The following is an 18,075-nucleotide window of genomic DNA, read 5'->3' as shown; positions in this document are numbered from 1 at the left end:
GGCTCTCTTCCGGCTCTCCCGGAAGGGACAATGTTTTTTATCGTATTTTATTTTTAAATGACAGGTAGAGGCCTCTGTTTCTCAGGGTTTCCGAGCTGGCTGCGGTGTGCGCGGTTTGTCAGCGGGAGAGACCGGGCGGGTTTGTGACTGGCAGGGGGGACGGGGCCCCCAGCTGCCGCGGCAGGGCTTTTTTGACAAAAGTTTCCCCTCAGACTTGTCTGTCCCGTCAGTTTAAAAGTGCCTCCAAAAGGCGACGGCCTGCGCCGGGGATGAGCGGGCCAGTTAGGCTGAAACTCTGTGTTTGTATTTTGACCCAAAATATGAATTAATTTTCTGAAGTGAAGTAACTCTCACAGAGGTTTTGGTATGTAGAAAGCAGTTGTAAGCTGTCTTCGTTTTACAGACATTGCAGGCTTATTCTCTTAATTTTAAATTGCATGCAGCTTGCTGTTTTTCTCCTTTTGAGTGAAAGTCTTTTTAATGCCATCCTCTTCCTCTTCTTATTATCCCCAGAATAGAAGAGAGGAATACAGATGTATTAATTGGTTTTTAGTTGTCACATGGGCTCGTAACTGATTGTGACAATGCTTAACATGGACTAGCGTTACATATTAAGTCACATCTAAGATGTGCCTAGCTTTTTGAGGAAAAGTGAGACTTTTTTTTTAGTGAGCAGCTAGAGGCAGCTGCCTTCCTTTTAATAATTTACTAGAAGGTCTGTAAAGCAGAATTTACTATGGAATCTGTTTTTTGGGTCTCCAGCTCCCACATGTAGCTGATATTTGTGGAGATTGTGTAAACTGAAGGAAAAATAATTCTCTTGCAGAGGGGTAAAATTAATTTAAGGGCTGGAGCTGCCAGCTCCAAGTTGGCATTACACGGTTGGAGAAGCAGCTGCTTCAACAAATCTCGGCTGGCCTAACTTCCTTCAACTGTAGCAGCTCTCCTGTGAGTTATAGTGACCGCAGCGTTTCTCTAGCCAGTGTTGCCTAAGGTGGGTTGAAAGTTGACCAAACTGCTGCCAAGGTACTCGGCAGGGAAGAAGAAGGCAAAAGCAGATTCAGGGTAGTTCAGCTCTTCTTCCATGCTGTGGGTTCTCCAGCCTGGGAGTTGTAAATATTTTGCCAGCTTATTGCACTGCTGCCATTTCTGCAGCATTTCATTGGGGCCACTGCTGTAAAAGCCTGCTCTGGAACTGAACTGTACAGCACAAGCACTGCAGCAGCAGGAGTAGGGAGCCTGTCCTGGGTTAAGCAGAGGCAGAGTTAACTTTCTTCATATTAGCTAGCAAGAGGCTGTGTTTTGGATTTATGCTCAGAAGAAAGCTGATAAGGGATGTTTTGTGCTGCTGCCAAGGTCAGATACTTTCAGCCTCCCTGTTCCCTGCAGACAGGGCAGGGGGGCTGGGAGGGCACAGCCCCAGCTACTAGCCCAGGATTTGTTCTTCGGTTACTAGATTGAGAACCAGAGTGACCAATAATCTATTCCATAACATACACGTCATGACCAGTATATAGGTGAGGACCCTTCCAGAGGATCGCCCCTTCGCCTTTTTGTTCCGAGGCGCTTTTGGTTTCGGATCTCTTCTGGCTCTGGATTGCTATCCCAAGGCCTTCCCCCCCTCCCCAGCACCCCGGTCATCTCTTGGTCTGGGGCGCTTGGACTGTTATCTCCGCTCTGTGAGTGTGGTGTTTCGGGACCCCTCCCTGCTCTGGGGTCGACTCCTCCTGTTCTGGGATCGTTAGCCGGGAACAGGCTGAGTCTTTATCATCAGGTGGGGGGGGAGGTATCACTGTGTATCACTCATTTGTATATTTGTATATAGTATTATTTTCAATCTTATTGTAGTTTAGTTATTAAATTGTCCTTATCTCAACCCATGAGTCCTTTTTTCCCTTTACCCCTTTAATTCTCTCCCCTATCCTCGGGTGGGGGCAGGAATATCTAGTCTAAACCTCTCCTCTTTTAGTTTAAAACCATTACCTCCTCTACTATTGCTACATGCCCTGTTAAAAAGTTTATCCCCATCTTTCTTATAAGGCCCCTTTAGATACTGAAAGGCTGCAATCTAAAGCTAGTTAAGTTACTGAAGGAACAGGGTTTTTTATAGATTACAAAAAAAAAGGGCACCATTTTGATCCTGGCTTCTGTTAATGTGGTAATCTTCTGTGTTGACTGAATGCGTGCATGAACAATGTTAAAGGTGGTCTTTTGCTGATTTTGAGTTTTATGATTGCTCCTGTTGCACACTTCTGACATGATTCTTAAGGCAAAAAATTATTAAATTCATATAGTTTTCAGGATTTTAATGAGAAATCTATCAATCTGAACGTTTGTGCTAAATAAGCAACACGAGTAACATGGGAAAAGACCCATCAATACTCCTGCAAACAAGGGTCTAGACCTTCCCTAATGCTTCAGTATATTCGTGGTTGGAGTTTGTGGATTTTTTACTGGTATTTTCCTTTGCACTACTCCTCCTGCTCCACAGGGGGGCAGCAAAAGGAAACAGGAGTTCTGTTAAAACTACTTGGCCTATCAGGGTTCACGCCATCTAATGTGGAAAGCCTTCTCAGAGGAGTATTTGATGTGTAACGAAGACCACAGAGCCTCTGCTTTTTGAAACTAAATGCTTGATGAGACAGCTAATATAGTGCTTGAATAAATGAGGTCTCCATGAATGTGAAAGTTAAGAAAAAGCTAGAGTAAGAGGCAGTTGGGTGTGTGTTGTAGAAAGGGGGTGCTGGAGGTTGAAGTCTGGAGGTTTTACTTGAGAAATTTTCTGTCTTTAGTAAAAAATAGCGGAACCCTGCGATAATAGGTCAGGCCAGAATGGTTACAGTTTCCAGTTTTATTTTTCTATAAGCAACTCAAGCATGATATGAATTCTTCAGCTTAAAAGCGAGACAAACTTTGCAACAGCTGGTCACACTGACGGAAAAAAAAAAAAGGCAGTAGCGTTTTCTCTGTGTGTGATAAATGGTGACATTATTTTTAAGTACCATTATTAAGCCTGAGGTTGTGAAGGGCCTCACAATACCATTCCAGACAAAGAGTTAGAAGTGTTCTGAACTCAAGAAAAGACTTGACTTGATTGAAAATGGAATTATACCTAGAAAGACAAAACCAAGATACTTTCCAATGATGTACTAGAAAAAAAAAAGTTGAGATGCATTTTTCTTTAGCTGGAATATGAAATCACAGGTGAGTTTAGTCTCAATGAGACTGCACATTTCAAATTACCTTTTTTTCTTTCCCTTTCTTACAAAAGAACTACAACAGATAAGCGATGAGCAAGAACAAGAAATTGGTGATCACTAAAGCATGACAAATAGGTGGTAATTGTGAGTCATTTCATGCTTCTTCACTACAAGTGAAAACAGAACATAGGACTTTTAGCCTGATTTCCTAAGGAAATAAAATATATTTTATTTAAGTGGCCCTTTGTTTTGACCTCTTTTCGTTTTCCATTTTGCTTTGAAGCTGTTAGTCAATTTCATAAAAATTTGGGAAAAAAGTACTTGAAAAGACTTCATTAAAAAAGTAGGAGGAGCAAGAATCTGTTAAGTTTCTACTTAGGATAAGGTGTTGAGTTGAATAAAACCAGACACCAGTGCATCTACCCAGGAGATCGTTAGTGATCCAGCTGCAGGCAAAGTTTGGATGAGCACTTAAAACTTTGTAGGTACCAGAGGACGTCATGGTAAATATGTGAAGAAACCCATCAGCAGGTGAAATTGTCAGCAGATTCTTTTTATTTCACTTGTCAAGATGCTGTTGAGCTGTCCCCCTTTTCAGAAGCTGTACAGAGACTACTTACAGAAACAGTGAAGTTCTTAGATCTTGACAAGTCAAGAAAAAAAACCTTCTAATTTTTTGAAAAAAGGTTTTCATTTTTTTAATGTATAATAGTATATAGTAATGCCTGGTATTCAGTATGACTGGTCATGTATAGCACTGTAAACAAGAAGCCTTTACTATAATATGCTTTATACAGGTATTTCTTACTCATTAGAGGCATTCCCAATAACAGCCTTCATTTTTTAAATTGGGAATAAGTGATGAATTGACACATCTTTGTGCATCTTCCATAGCTTTTTAAATTTGGTATCTTTAAAGAGGAGTGTAAGAAATTGGCAAGTTAAATATGGTTGTTTAAAATCAAGTCATTTGAAATTTCCTTTGTGGGAGTCTGTGTTGAACATACTATGTTCTATTGAGCCACAGTCTGTCTCCCATCTCAAGCAGAAAATACGTTTTGTAGCTGCCTAGTTAGTTTTTCAGACATGCTGTTAAATGGAGTGTGATCTCAAAAAGACTAATACGTACTTTTCTATGTAAGATTGGAATTATCGGTGGAACTGGCCTGGATGATCCAGATATCTTAGAAGGAAGAACAGAAAAATATGTTAGTACCCCTTATGGCAAGGTCTGTATAACTTATTTTTTAATTACTGAGACTCTTTGCTGTTTTTAAAGATGTTTGTATGCTTTAAGAATTTTCAGACTGTTAAATGAATGCGTAAAAGAGGTACTGTCACTGTGTCCTTTTAGTTCCTATGTATTGTGTGATTCTTAGTTTGCAGAAACAAGGTGCTACGAAGATGCTCTGTGAAGGAGACTGTACCTCTTCTCGTCTGTAGATGGGACGAATTTACAACTCAGTCCTGAATTTGTAGTCAAGAGGGATAAACTTTGTCTTTCAGATTTGTGCTGTTGTGTAACCTGTAGTATGTGTCACATCGCTCCAGGAACCTTCCTGAATTGCAGAAAAGTTTTCTTTGAGGTATATGGGCCACGTTTTTCCCTGTAACCACTGAATTACGCTTTACATACTAATGCTCTTCTTACAGTTGTGCTTATAACCACATAATTTGAAACTGTTTTGAAAAGGAAGCTCTGAAACTGTTTTTGTGGCACAGGTATTCTTGACCAACTCTCCTTCTTATTGCTTCAGCCTTTTTCCTTAGCAAAAGGACATGAAGGCTAGGGGTGTTGCTCTATACATAGTGTGCCAAGTGTGTTGAGAAGGATGATTCCTGCCCCAAAGCATTTATACGAGGAACAAGCAAGACAAAGGATGAGTGTTTTACAGGCAGGAGATCGAGGGCAATAGAGGTTCTGGTTGACACAGGAAGTTCATGAAAGAACTAGATCTTGATATTCTGTAATGTTGTAAGACCAGAGGAGTCTGAGTGCTTTACAGTTGCTATCAGAATTGTACTTATGAAATATAGCAGTGTAAGCTAGTATATGTAAAATAAAACATCTGGCGTGGGGTAGGAAGAGTCATGAGTAGAAGTTTGACAGAAAGCTCAGTGCTGTGGTGTGTGAGTGAAAAAATGGTTTAAAAGGGAAGTAAGAGTGTAAAGAGTAAGCGGAGTTTGTGTGTGTACCATTCAAGGAGGGGAAGGAGAAAAAGATTAAGGGAGCAAAAAACATAATCAGCAAAATATGTGTGACTTTTCGACAGTCTTTCAAAATCTGTTAACAAACTGCAGGAGAATGAAGGGAACTTGCTGCCTTCGTTTTCTGTACCCTGCTCTCCAAATGGTAGCCAGGGGTGGTCTGACATAGAATCCACTGGCTAAACCAAACCAGTTGCCATTACATTCCCTAATTTTTGAGAGTCATGGATAGTCACAGCATGGCTGCATCTGGAGATTGGTCACAGAGGAAAAATAGCACTATCCTTGTAGCAGATACTAACTGAAGCCTTCATATCCAGGAAGGATGAAACACTCTTCTCCCTCACAGAGGTCTGTTCAGATCAGAGTTAAGGGCAGTGGCGGCACAGTATTTAGGGGCTGTTCTGTCACAACGCTAGGATGCAACAGTATTTGGGTGGCCCAAATTCTGCAGTGCAGTAGGTGTCCTACAACAGGGTTGGTATTCCTGAGAAGAGTTAGAGTACCTGGAGGATGGCTCCCACACAAGGGAGTGGAAAAAGCTTCCTCAGTCCTCCACGTTGCATCAGTCTTTTAGGAAGCAGTTTAGATATTGTCTTTCTACTGTGTTCTTCACAGAATGCAACATGAATAGAGGAAAATAAATCTTGGTTGCCTGTTATGATTCGTGAGAAGCCTTGATCAATGGACTTGCCGGGTCTTGAGCTTGTAAATATTCTGTCTCTGTGTATGTGGGGTGTGTGTGTATAACTGAGATGTCATGGTGGGAACTCAAATGGTGATTCTAAATACTGTGGTGAGCTGAACTGGGACTGTTAAACTGAGATAGATGGGAAACTGCAGCTTTATGGGGCTTCTGTATCTGTGAAAAGGAGCGCAGCCAAATACCGAGCTTTTGTCCTTACCCCTGCTGGCCTGTCTCTCTTCTCTCTGCCTGTGGACTTGAACTCCTAAGAACTCAGCCCACGATCTGGTGGTTGTTTAATGTAGATTCACTCCTGCATAGAATCGCTTTAGCTCCGGTGTTTGAAAGCAGTTTTCATCGTCATGGAGCAACTGGTGCATCAGCTCTAGTGTAAGATGTGGAGGGCTTAAACTACAAGTTACAGTGGCGTAAAGTGCATTCAGTGAATCAAGTTGATTGACTTCAATTGAAGAAGAAACAAACCTCATAAATTTAATTGGTAACATTAGGTAGATCAATATTTTCTTATTTTGCTGCTGAGACTTTTTGGCATTCAGGAAAGAGGTGTTACACAGCCTACCTCTCCCATTTTAGAAGAACAGACACAAAAGAAGCAGCTATTGCTGAATGCAAAAGGGCAGATGAAGACTTTTTTTAAAATGTGCTTGGAAAATTTTAGGAGTTTGTCATTTGTGTTCGTATTTTTTTCTAAATGTATGTCTTGTTCTTGATTGGTACTGAAATGGAACCAAATTGGGATATTTCTGCCATAAAGATGTTTTTCATGGAGCTGTGACATCAGTGGAAATCTGCCTGAAATTTTAAGAGTTAAAGGGCTTCATCTAAATAAACTGTTCAGAACTTTGTGGTCTCTTAATTGCTGAGAGAATTAGAGATGCAACATCAAGCCTATTTAGTTCAAGCAAAACTAGGAAGCACAAAAATGAATGTCTGAATACCAAAAGGAAAATGCAAGGCATCTTTTTAAAAATGTATGTCCGTTTAATTCTATCATGTAAAAATGTAAAGTGTACATTTCTGCTTTCTTTAAATTTTGGGTTTTAATTCTTAAGTTTCTTGGCAAGGACATAGCCAAAAGACTGTTAGCTGAAAACCTTGCTGGTGGTCACATTCCTTGGCACCTTTGACATTAGAAAACAGCAAAATAGATGTTTATTGCTGTTTCTTTACTTTTAGAAGCAGAATAATAGCTTAAATTTTGTTCATACAGAGTCCTTGAATTGTCTTCTGCTTTGGCCTTCTCAAATTGTAAGAATCATTTAATAACTAAACTTATATTGTTAGGGAATGTGGGGATATTTTTTCAGGTAAACTCTGGAAAAGTTAAAAGGAAACTACTGTGAGATTTTTTGCAGTTCTTTACATTGGCATTAGTCCTCTTTGGAGGACAATGATCTTTCAAGTTGCATTAGTAATACTAGGGCATATGCAGTACTGTGGGTTTTTTTTTTAATAAATACGCTTAGAGCTGTTGATATTCCAGACTTGTTTTTTCCCTTGTCTGCTTCCACCATTTTCTTTGCAATAAAAATTTGTTATTCTATGGAAAAAACCTTAAACCTTTCAGCATTCTATCTCCAGATATGGAAAACACTGTTATCTTTAGGATAAGAAAATTGCTTGCAACAGCGTTTGTCTTCGTCATTGGATTTTGGAGCTACTAAAAAAACTTTGTTCAGAATATACTTTGTTAGATTGTTTTGCTTTCTGGATGACAGAACTTGGTTGTGAAATCACCTTTCCCTAAATCAGCAAAATATCTTCCTGTTCTAGAAAATTATTTTGGGTGCTTGCCTCTTTTTTTGGTCATAGATATATCTGGCAAACAGAGCATGGGAAGTTTCCGCGTTGTAAATTAGCTTTGTATGCTTGCATCAGGAAAATCAGACCCTGTGACATGACACTTAAGCTCCTCTTCTGCCTCCCCAGAATGATGTACATTGTTTGGTTCCTAAACTAGATCACAGTTAAAAGAAGGCTTGGGACCTATGAGATACTTTTCCATCTCAATTTTTCCTTAGATATTTATTTTGCTTGATCATTCTATTTTCTGTTCCAGCTTGCGTCTGAGGTGAGAACAAGGAAAAAAAGGAATTCTGTAAGCACCACATGAGCAGTACTTTATGCATATTTATGTTGCAAACAAAGGGGATTTATTTCAATTGTTTGTTACTGTCATAACTTAGGGTGAATTGCCCACAGTTCTTTACTTCCTCTTCTGTTTTGCAACACTGAATAGTATATATCTGACTTGGATTTTGTGGAAGGAGGAAGTAGTTAAATATATATATGAATTATTAATGTTTGAGAACTTTTTGTTGGGACTTTTATTAAATCTTGCTTTAAAAATACTGTATTACAGCTTTAAATTCAGTTTGTTCCATTGGAAGTTTTTATTATTTCATCAGCATTTCAAAGCTCCTGAGTACAGTAGAGGGGTACAACACTGGAAAGAACTTGTGGGAGAAAGAGAGTGGAACAGAAGCACACACTAGCTCTGTTGTGTGGTTAACACATAGTTTGAAATGTCTCTATCTTTCACTTGCTTGTAACTTTACACATGCTTATTTATCCTTATTTCCTCTCTTTCAATGACCTGTGATGCAGTATCTGCAAATTATTTTCTTAAACTGTCAGTACATTATTTAGCAGCACATTCTTTGTTCCAAATCTTTCTTTTTCTCTGCCATGTTTATAGCAATGATGTGCAAGAAAGATATTCAGGCACTCACCTGGAAGATGCCCTTAATGTGTTCTGTGGAAATCTGTATGAAGATGACAATCAGTCCTGTTATGTGGCCACCCTGAAGCCTTTTGAAGTGACTAGGGTTGCAGCAGACAGGAAATGAAACCCTAGCTGCTGGAACTAGATTTTGAAGCCCGTTGGATTTCAAAGCTGCTGCTCAGTCAGCAGTGTATACCAGAATTCAGTGGATATCAAATAGCAGTTAAATTTCACCTTTCTACCCCAAATTTATGGAAATTTATATAACCTTTAATCTGTCACCTGGAATAAACTTTAATCTGTCACTTGTAAAGCGAAGCGTCCAGTCGTCAACATCCTGATCTTTACTTTTCATTTTGATAGGAGACAAGGAATTTTGGCTGAGGTCCTCCTCAGTTTTTAAGAGTGTTTTTGTATCCTGCTGTGAGCTAAGTTGTATGTTTATTACTTCACACAACAAATGTGTGCTCTCAAAACAAAACAAACCCAAAACCTAAACCCCCAAATGCTAATTGTTGTGAACTGTCATTGTTATGGAATGTTGCAACATCAAAATGTCTTGGCAACTACACAGCAAGGTTTTTGCCTGGTGTCAAATTTCACACTTAAACCTATGCCTCGTTCAGAAGAGTGTGTGTAAAGTAAGGTAAATAGATTAAACATTTGAATGTCAGTAGGTTAATATTAAGTGGGGACTTTTGAAAAGAAGGCAGAATGTGCTACGGTTCTAAAAATAAATTTTCTGAAATGTTCCCTTTATTAAAAAAAAAAAAAAAGTGGTAAATCTGCATCTGGCAGAATTCAAACCTAGGTGTTTGAGTAAATTTTGGTGCTTTGAAGAGATTTCACATTAAAAATGACCAAAAAGAGCTGTGCAATAAGGAGTAGAAACTGGAATTTTTGTTAGAAATTAGTATCTCTACAGTGCAGCTATGTGGGATTCATACATTACTTTATTCTAGATCTCTGCAAATTTTCATGTCTCTAACAGAATCAGCAGATGTTAAATGATAATTGAAATCATGCAGCTAGCATGAAAACACAAAGTTATGTCAAGTAGCAGGCAACAGAACATTTCTAAATGCAGATGTGTGAGTCCTTCCAGACACTTGCAAACTTGTGATTTGTTGTGGTTTTAAATCCCAGCCAAAACCTGGACAGACTAGTAAATACATAATAATTTGTTAGTAGCTATTTCAGCTTTAAATCCCAAAGCATGGAAGGAGAGACTGGCACAGAGGGGCTTCCAGTTTATTTATAGTTTCTTCTACACTGCAATAAAAAGGATGAAATGCATACAGTTGTGAATTGGGCAGGAGAAGTAGCACATCCAACTTTACCCCTGTTCAGTGCAAATGCAGCTTAGCATCTAATTAAATGGAGGCCTTACATTTTTTTAACAAAAAGGGAAACTGGAAGCATTGTGTATTTCAGATCCCTGTTGCATATAAGCCTAGGAACAGAGTACAGCTCACAGAGCAGTTAATTTGTTGTAGTGGCAGTTAGTGACCTGAGGGCTGCCCTGTGTGGACAATATGACAGCTTCCAAGGCAAGGCACTGTCTGGGTAGCGAGAAACAAAATGTCTGGTTCGTTAGTCAGGAGCAATGCCTGTTCTTGTCATGTACCTGTGAGAGAAGAGCGCCTACTGTCTCCTGGTCCCTGTGCTGACCAAATACAACACTGTTGCTACCGCTGGTGTACCAGAAATTCTCTTTTATGTCACAGTTTGCTTTCTGAAAGTGGGCAGCAGGGTAAGAGGGAGTTTGTCAGAAAGCTGGGGGGGAATGAAGGGTGGGTTGGAGGAGTCTAGAACTCTGCCTCACATCCTTACATAGTAGAAAGGGGACAGAGGAGAGAATGCAGGGTGTTATGGAAAGGGACAGATTAAATGTGTTTTTTATTGGGAGGGGAATGGCATGTGTTTATCAAAAGTAGCCAGGGTTTACAGGAGAGAGGGAGACATGCTAACCAATTTAAGGGCAACATGTACATGCTCCTTTTTTCATGTTTGTGTAGCACTGTTTGAAGCACTGTTTCAAAGTATTTGAAAGTATTACTGTTTCAAACCCTGAAGTAAGGAATTGCAATGTTAATGTTAGTATGAACACAGAAAAATTGTGATAATCCTTCTGGTGTCAAGTTTGATCTTCCTGCTCCAGCCTATTTACTGGTCTGCAGTGTCAAATTACAGGCTTATTCTAAGCTGAAGAAGATGTGAGACTACAATGTTAACCGGTGTTTTCCTTTCATAATTATCCTGCTTATTTTTAAGTAGCAGTTAAGGTTTCTAATGCAATTGTCAGGCTGTAACATATTCTTATTTGCTTGTTTTGCAGCCATCAGATGCTTTGATATTGGGAAAGATAAAAAATGTGGATTGTGTGCTGTTGGCAAGGTAAATTAGCATTTTAAGAGGTTTTATATTATGTGTTGTAAAGTTTTCTATAAAGTTATTTTTACATTAAGTGAAGTTAATTTTTACTCTAACTTCATCTTGTTCTATATGGTTTCTAGCAAAGTCCAGCAGAAGTCTGTTTTTTTTCTTGAACAAATTTGATGCAGCAAGGACTGAGAGTATTAAAAATACCATATAGATTAGGAAAGAGAAACCCAGTGGTGGGTGCTCCCCTAGTAGGAATGGCAACCTGCAAGGTTGCCTGCTCCGGTGGTAGTTGAATGGTGCCTGGTAACCTCAGTAATCTGTCTGCTCCCTGTGTTTGCAAATTTCCTTTGTGAAACTGGGAAATTGCCTGTTTCCAGATTAACTGTATCTGTGGTACCACTGTAGACTCCTCCAGATCATTGCCTTTGATTATTGAGTCCTTTGGCTGTTAACCTTTATTGCTTAGGAGGCTGCATCCCATGTAGTTATCCTTCAGTGGGTCATTTTCATTCAGACATCTCTTACTATACTCAGAAGAGATTCTGAAAGCAGGATCTGCAGATGAGTGCGTGGAAATGTCTCACTAATATAACCGTGGATATCTAGGACCAATGTACTACTAGATTAAACGTAAGAATACTAAAACAGTTCTCAGCATCTGGACAGCACGGGCAGAGCCAGGTGCTGATAATAACAGGGTCCATCGGCAGTCCTAGACAAGTCGAGGTGATGAATCAAGTCCAGGATCCATCCAGGAAGTCCAGGCAGGAGCAGTAGGAGATGGTGCCAGAGACAGGGTTGGACACAAGGCTTCAGCGTGTGTGCAAAGTCCATCCAGAAAACAGGTCTGGAGACAAACTATGGCATATGTCTGAAGGCCATCCGGGAGACAGGGCTGGGGACAGGTGCAGTTGTGATAGCTCAGGCCAGGAGTGAAGGCTGAGGCCTGAGCTTGGAAACGGGAGCACCTAGGCTCTCGAGCACTGGGTGTTTGGGTGGAGGCCCAGGCTGAGGCTGGCCACGGCATTTATGAACCAGTGGTGCACTCAGGGTCCTGATTCTTTTCATGCCAGTATTTTTCCATTAAGCTGCTGTTACCTCCTCTTCAGCTACACTTCTGTCTGTGGTCTTACTTTTCTTATCTTGCTTGGACTTTGCTCGTGTATTTCATTGCACCTGGACAACATTTTTCTCATTTTCTCAAATGAAATGCTAAGCCAAGATTTCATAGCTCTGCTATATCAAAATAGGCCTTGGATTGCAGATGGCTGAGCAACTTGGCTGTGGTTTACATCCTCACTGGGATTTATGACCATTCGCATACAACCCCTGTGAGTTTACTTTTGGGGCTAAGGTACCTGCAACTTCACTTTCTCTTCTGGGAAAAATAAGAGAGTTGCTCATGAATGCCAGATGTAAATGAAAAAGGCATGTATATTCTAGAAGAGGTTTATGACAACTGCAACATTAAACAATAAATCTCTATGCCTAGTAGCTTATCAGAAATGCTAATGACAACATGGGAATCCAGCCTGACAGTACTTGCTCCTGTTGTGTGCAACTCCCAGTTCCAACTGATCAAGTTCTGAAGACCTTTTGGTCTCTGTGAAAGAATTTATTGGGAAAGTAAGTTCCTCCTTTCATCTTACATGGTTGAAAATAATTTTCAGATGTGTTTAATCATTATGTGAGTGATGTGCCTCTGTAGTGATGACAGAGACAACACAAAAGCTTGTGCTTATAAGACTATTGCCTGTCTTGGTGAAAAAAAATACACTGCAACAATGTGAAGTTATTCTTCTAATTATGAAAGCTGTCAGATTATTTTGAGAGCAAAGAGAAAAACGTGATTATTATGCTGTTTTCTTTGGGTAGGTAACAGATTAAAAATGTGTTCTTTTTGTTTTTAATTTCCTGTGATGTGCTGTACTTTTCTGGGTGGGAGAATGCCAACAGCACTTACAAGCAGAAAATTTGTAGAGATACATATAAATCTTACAAATTTGTTGTAATATATGGAAGATTTAATTTGCTATACCTGGATTTTCAGTATCTGTGGAACTGACAAAATTCAGAGAAAAATGCTTTTTTCTACTGTTGAAGCTGCTAAAGTCTATTTGTATTGCATTTTCAATATTCTTTTCATTGCAGTCTTAAACTTAAAAATTTTGCATTTAAAAAGAAAACTACACCACTACTTCTTAAATTAAGTATTGAGAGAACTTTAGTGCAGTTAGGAAAATAAGCTACACCGGAAGTAGCTGAAATGATCAGTTCCACTTTCAATGTTACTAGGGAAAGTACATTACCTGAAATTCCCTTTTATCTGGGAGAAGGAAGGCAATTTCAGTCTGATTTATTTTACTCTTGCAACATGTATCTTTGCAGACATGGAAGGCATCATACAATTATGCCATCGAATGTCAATTACCGTGCCAATATCTGGGCATTAAAAGAAGAAAATTGTTCGCATGTTATAGTGAGCACTGCCTGTGGTTCATTACGAGAGGAAATACAACCTGGTGATCTTGTTATAATTGACCAATTCATTGACAGGTGAGTAATATTTGGTTGTAATCGTGTTCTTAGTTTTGGTCGAGAAAAAAGGGGACAAGTGGAGTTAAACCATATAGTAGCATGTTAATGTTTAGTTTTTATGGAATGAGGTGATAGCTTCTGTTCCTGTGGTCAAAACTGTGATTCATACAAGAAGGACATGATAGGAAGCCGCAATGAGATTACAGAATGGCCTCAAACAAAGCAAAGTGTAGCTCCTTGGGAAGAGTCTTCTGAAGAGGTCTCGTATTCCTAGACGTGGGAGAGGAACATGGATAAGAGCCCAGGCTGTTCTAAGAAGAATCTGAAGTGAGATGGAGAGGTGCAAGAAAGCATAGTAGGAGCCAGATAGGAAAATATGTGAGTGATAATGAGGCTTTACAAAAGACGGATCAAATGCAACACAGTGGGAAAAGAGGTTATTTTAAAACAAGGAGAGACACTAACATTTTTTATTTGCTAAGAATCATAAGGAGGTAATTTTTTCCAAAGTCCAGTCAGTCCTCCCTTCCTTGATCTTCTGATGTTTAGAAAAAATTCAAGTGAACAGGGGGAAAAAAAAAGCTACACCAAATATTCCAAAAATATAGTTGCACATTTTAAGAGGTAAATTTATTAGTAGTACTGATCGGGGTTCTGTATCTGGAAGTCTTATTTGGGTATTCCACTCAACTTTAAGTGTTTGGAATGGTTTATGCATCTTTTTTCTGCTTTTGTGGGCCTGCTGGCAATATTTTATTGCCAACTGAAAAGGTATACCTAGGTTTGTTCTCTGCAGTGCAGTGCTATTCAAGATTTGACTTCCTGACATTTTTGTCTGTGTGTAACTGAAAGATTTGACTTCCTGACATTTTTGTCTGTGTGTAACTGAAATTTTGTCTGTGTGTAACTGTGTGTAACTCTCTTGTAAGAGAATACATTTTAAGTACAGTGTATCTAAATGACTAAGTAGCCTGCAGGAGCAAGCCCCATATAAACTGCTTTCTGTTATATAAGAGTTGATTTATGAGCAGCTGTATTGCTGACAATGGTCTTTTCATTTCTTTTTTTCTGATCACTTTGTTTATACAGATTAAATCATAATCATTCTGCCAGTAGTACTTGGAAATTAGTAATTTTAGTATTGATATTGGTTTATGTAGGAAAGATATTAAACATACTTGGGTACACATTTTGTATGATTGTGAGTAAAGCACCAGTTATTTTGACAGCATTCTTATCTAGCAGACTACTTGGTAGGTGAGGAGAGCCTGACCACGCTAAGCTATGAATTGCATGCATGGTAAGAAGGAGCCTCTGACTCAGGGAGCTTTCTGTTTTAAACAAGAAACAGTAGGAATGGTTGCAGAATTATCTGCTACAAATGAGGGGTGGAAGTATGGAGAACCTACTTCTTGCAGAGGTCATGCAGAAAGACATTAACAGAGCCAGGAAATTAACCCAGATATGAAATCTGAGACCATCCTTCATCCAAAACCTGATTATAAAAATTAACAATTAATTTTGAAGCTAGCTAATCTTCTCCCACAGCTTTAAATTTCCAAGCACTTGCCAGTCAGTATCATGATTTCTGAGCTGGAAAGGAAATAATTAACTGGGTTAAGTTTGGGCTTTAAGAACATGTCCCCTTCAAGAAGAAGAAAAAGTAAGTTACAGAACAAATCAGTATATTTATCTGATGTAAAGATGAGTGAAAGAACAGGAATAATTTCCTTTGCAGCAGAGAAGCAAGTAGTATCTTGGGTTGCTTTAGTGGGGGTGTTGCCAGCAGGTTGAGTGTCATGATCCTTCTTCCCCTCTACTCAGCACTGGTGAGGCCACCCCTGGAATACTGTGTCCAGTGCAGGTCTCCCTAGTACAGGAGCAATATCCATACTGGATAGAGTCCAGCAAAAAGGCCACAAAGATGCTGAACAGGTTGGAGCATCTCTTCTGTGAGGACATGCTGGGAGCTGGGCCTGTTTAGCCTGGAGGAGGCTCAGGGGAGATCTCATCAATGCATATAGATACCTGAAGGGAGGGTGCAAAGGAGACAGAGCCAGGCTCTTTCCAGTGACAGGACAAGAGGCAATGGGCACAAATTGAAACACAGGACATTCCCTTTGAACATCAGGGAACACTTTTTACTGTGAGGGTGACCAAGCACTGGCTCAGGTTGCCCAAAGAGGTGGTGGGGTCTCCCTGCTTGGAGATATTCAAAAGCTGCCTGGACATCATTCTGGGCAACCAGTTCTAGGTGGCCCTGCTTGAACTGGGGGGTTGAACCAGGTGACCTTCAGAGTTCCCTTATAACCTCAACCATTCTGTGATCTGTGTCTTTATTCTGAGTTTATTCAGATGGTCACCAGTAGTAATGGCGTAGCCCATACATGAGCAGTGTTTCATTCAGGCAGGCAAGTTGTAATTTTGATGTAGAAGAGAGGGAACATGTGGGAACTTGTTTCATGGCTTCAGGAAACCAAGAAGCTTCTCAGAAAAGCACATAAGAATGTTTCACTGTGGAAAACAATATGTAATGTGAATTTAAAAATCGCTAGTGATTTGCCTTCTAATTCAGAAAGCTGACAAGTCATAATAGTGTTTTATCTCACAATTTGATTTCTGTGATAAGTCTTTTTCCATGATGATCTTTGCCAGTGAGTGTTAGACTGCTAGTTCTTTGGAGATAGGGTCTCCTTTTTTGCCTTTCACAGGCATGGATCATCTGTAAGAGTCATTGCATTATCTATCATAAATCATTATGAAAACAACACTGCTGATGGGAAGATATTTTCATGGGACAAAATAGATGAATGGTCATGGATTCATGGATGAATGACCAAAGTCGAAAAAAATGCAATTTTTCTGAAATACCTTCTCATGTAAGATCAGGGCCCTGCAAACAAACTGTGTCAGCAGTCTAAGGAAGAAGGTACTGGTTGAATCATAGAATCACAGAATGGTTTGGGTTGGAAAGGACCTTCAAGATCATCTAGTTCCAGGCCCCCTGCCATGGGCAGGAACACCTCCCACTAACCAGGTTGCTCAAAGCCTGATCAAACCTGGCCTTGAACACCTCCAGGGATGGGGCACCCACAACTTCCCTGGGCAACCTGTTCCAGTGTCTAACCATCCTTACAGTAAAAGATTTCTTCCTAATATCTAATCTAAATCTGCCCACCTTCAGCTTAGAGGCATTACCCCTTGTCCTGTCACTATACACCCTGATCAAGAGTGCCTCCCCATCTCTCCTGTAGGTCCTCTTAAGTCCTGGAAGGCTGCTATAAGGTCTCCCCAGAACCTTCTCTTCTCCAGGCTGAACAACCCCAACTCTCTCAGCCTGTCTTCAAAGGGGAGGTGTTTCAGCCCTCTGATCATCTTCATGGCCCTCCTCTGAACTTGCTCTAACAGGTCCATGTCCTTCTTACGTTGGGAGCCCCAGAGCTGGATGCAGTACTTCAAGTGGGGTCTCATGAGAGTGGAGTAGAGGGGCAGAATCACCTCCCTCAACCTACTGGTCACGCTTCGTTTGATGCAGCCCAGAACATGGTTGGCTTTCTGGGCTGCAAGTGCACATTGACGGCTCATGTTGAGTTTCTCATCAGCCAGCACCCCCAAGTCCTTCTCCTCATGGGTGCTCTCAATGCATTCTCCTCCCATCTTGTATTTGTGCTTGGGATTGCCCCGACCCACGTGCTGGACCTTGCACTTGGCCTTGTTGAACTTCATGAGGTTTGAACGGGCTCACCTCTTCAAGCCTGTCCAGGTCCCTCTGGACGGCCTCTCTTCCCTCCAGCGTGTCGACCTCACCACACAGCTTGGTGTCGTCTTGCTGAGGGTGCACTCAATCCCACTGCTCATGTCTCCCACAAAGATGTTAAACAACACTGGTCCCAGTACCGACCCCTGCAGAACACCACTTGTCACTGATCTCCACTTGGACATCGAGCCATTGACCACAACTCTTAGAGTGCGACCATACAAACCAGTTCCTTATCCAGTGAATGGTCCTTGCATCAAATCCATATCTCTCCAATTTAGAGACAAGGATGTAATGCAGGACAGTGTCAAAGGCTTTGCACAAGCCCAGGTAGATTTTGGCAGTTGCTTTTCCCTTATCCACCTGGAAAAGCTGCAAAAACAGTCAGTTCTTTTTCTTGAAAGGTACCCTGGCTCCTACATAGTGATTAACCCACACCAGGCACTACATAGGAAAGAGGCTTGGGTCCGGGTGGGAGGGATTTACTCAAACTGTCATTAAAATCAGTGCCTTCTAGCTGTCCAGGTACCTTTTCATAGAATCATAGAATCATTAA

General features: G+C 40.4%; 1 protein-coding gene across 1 annotated transcript; it reads left to right on the top strand.

Annotated features, from left to right (window-relative positions):
• Positions 1 to 4,342: 4,342 nt before the first annotated feature.
• LOC104457858 (S-methyl-5'-thioadenosine phosphorylase-like) lies at positions 4,343 to 13,784 on the top strand (the record flags this gene model as incomplete). The annotated part of the gene is made up of 3 exons (XM_010079484.1): positions 4,343 to 4,429; positions 11,178 to 11,236; positions 13,613 to 13,784. Coding segments are annotated over 3 exons (318 nt in total), but the record flags the coding sequence as incomplete, so codon positions are not given.
• Between the last annotated feature and the right edge of the window lie 4,291 nt (positions 13,785 to 18,075).

The sequence above is a fragment of the Pterocles gutturalis genome, unplaced genomic scaffold, assembly GCF_000699245.1.
Source record: "Pterocles gutturalis isolate BGI_N339 unplaced genomic scaffold, ASM69924v1 scaffold7399, whole genome shotgun sequence".
NCBI classification, from domain to species: Eukaryota; Metazoa; Chordata; class Aves; order Pterocliformes; family Pteroclidae; genus Pterocles; species Pterocles gutturalis.
The sequence above is the reverse complement of the archived record's forward strand: the minus strand, read 5'-3'. Positions and strand labels throughout refer to the sequence as shown.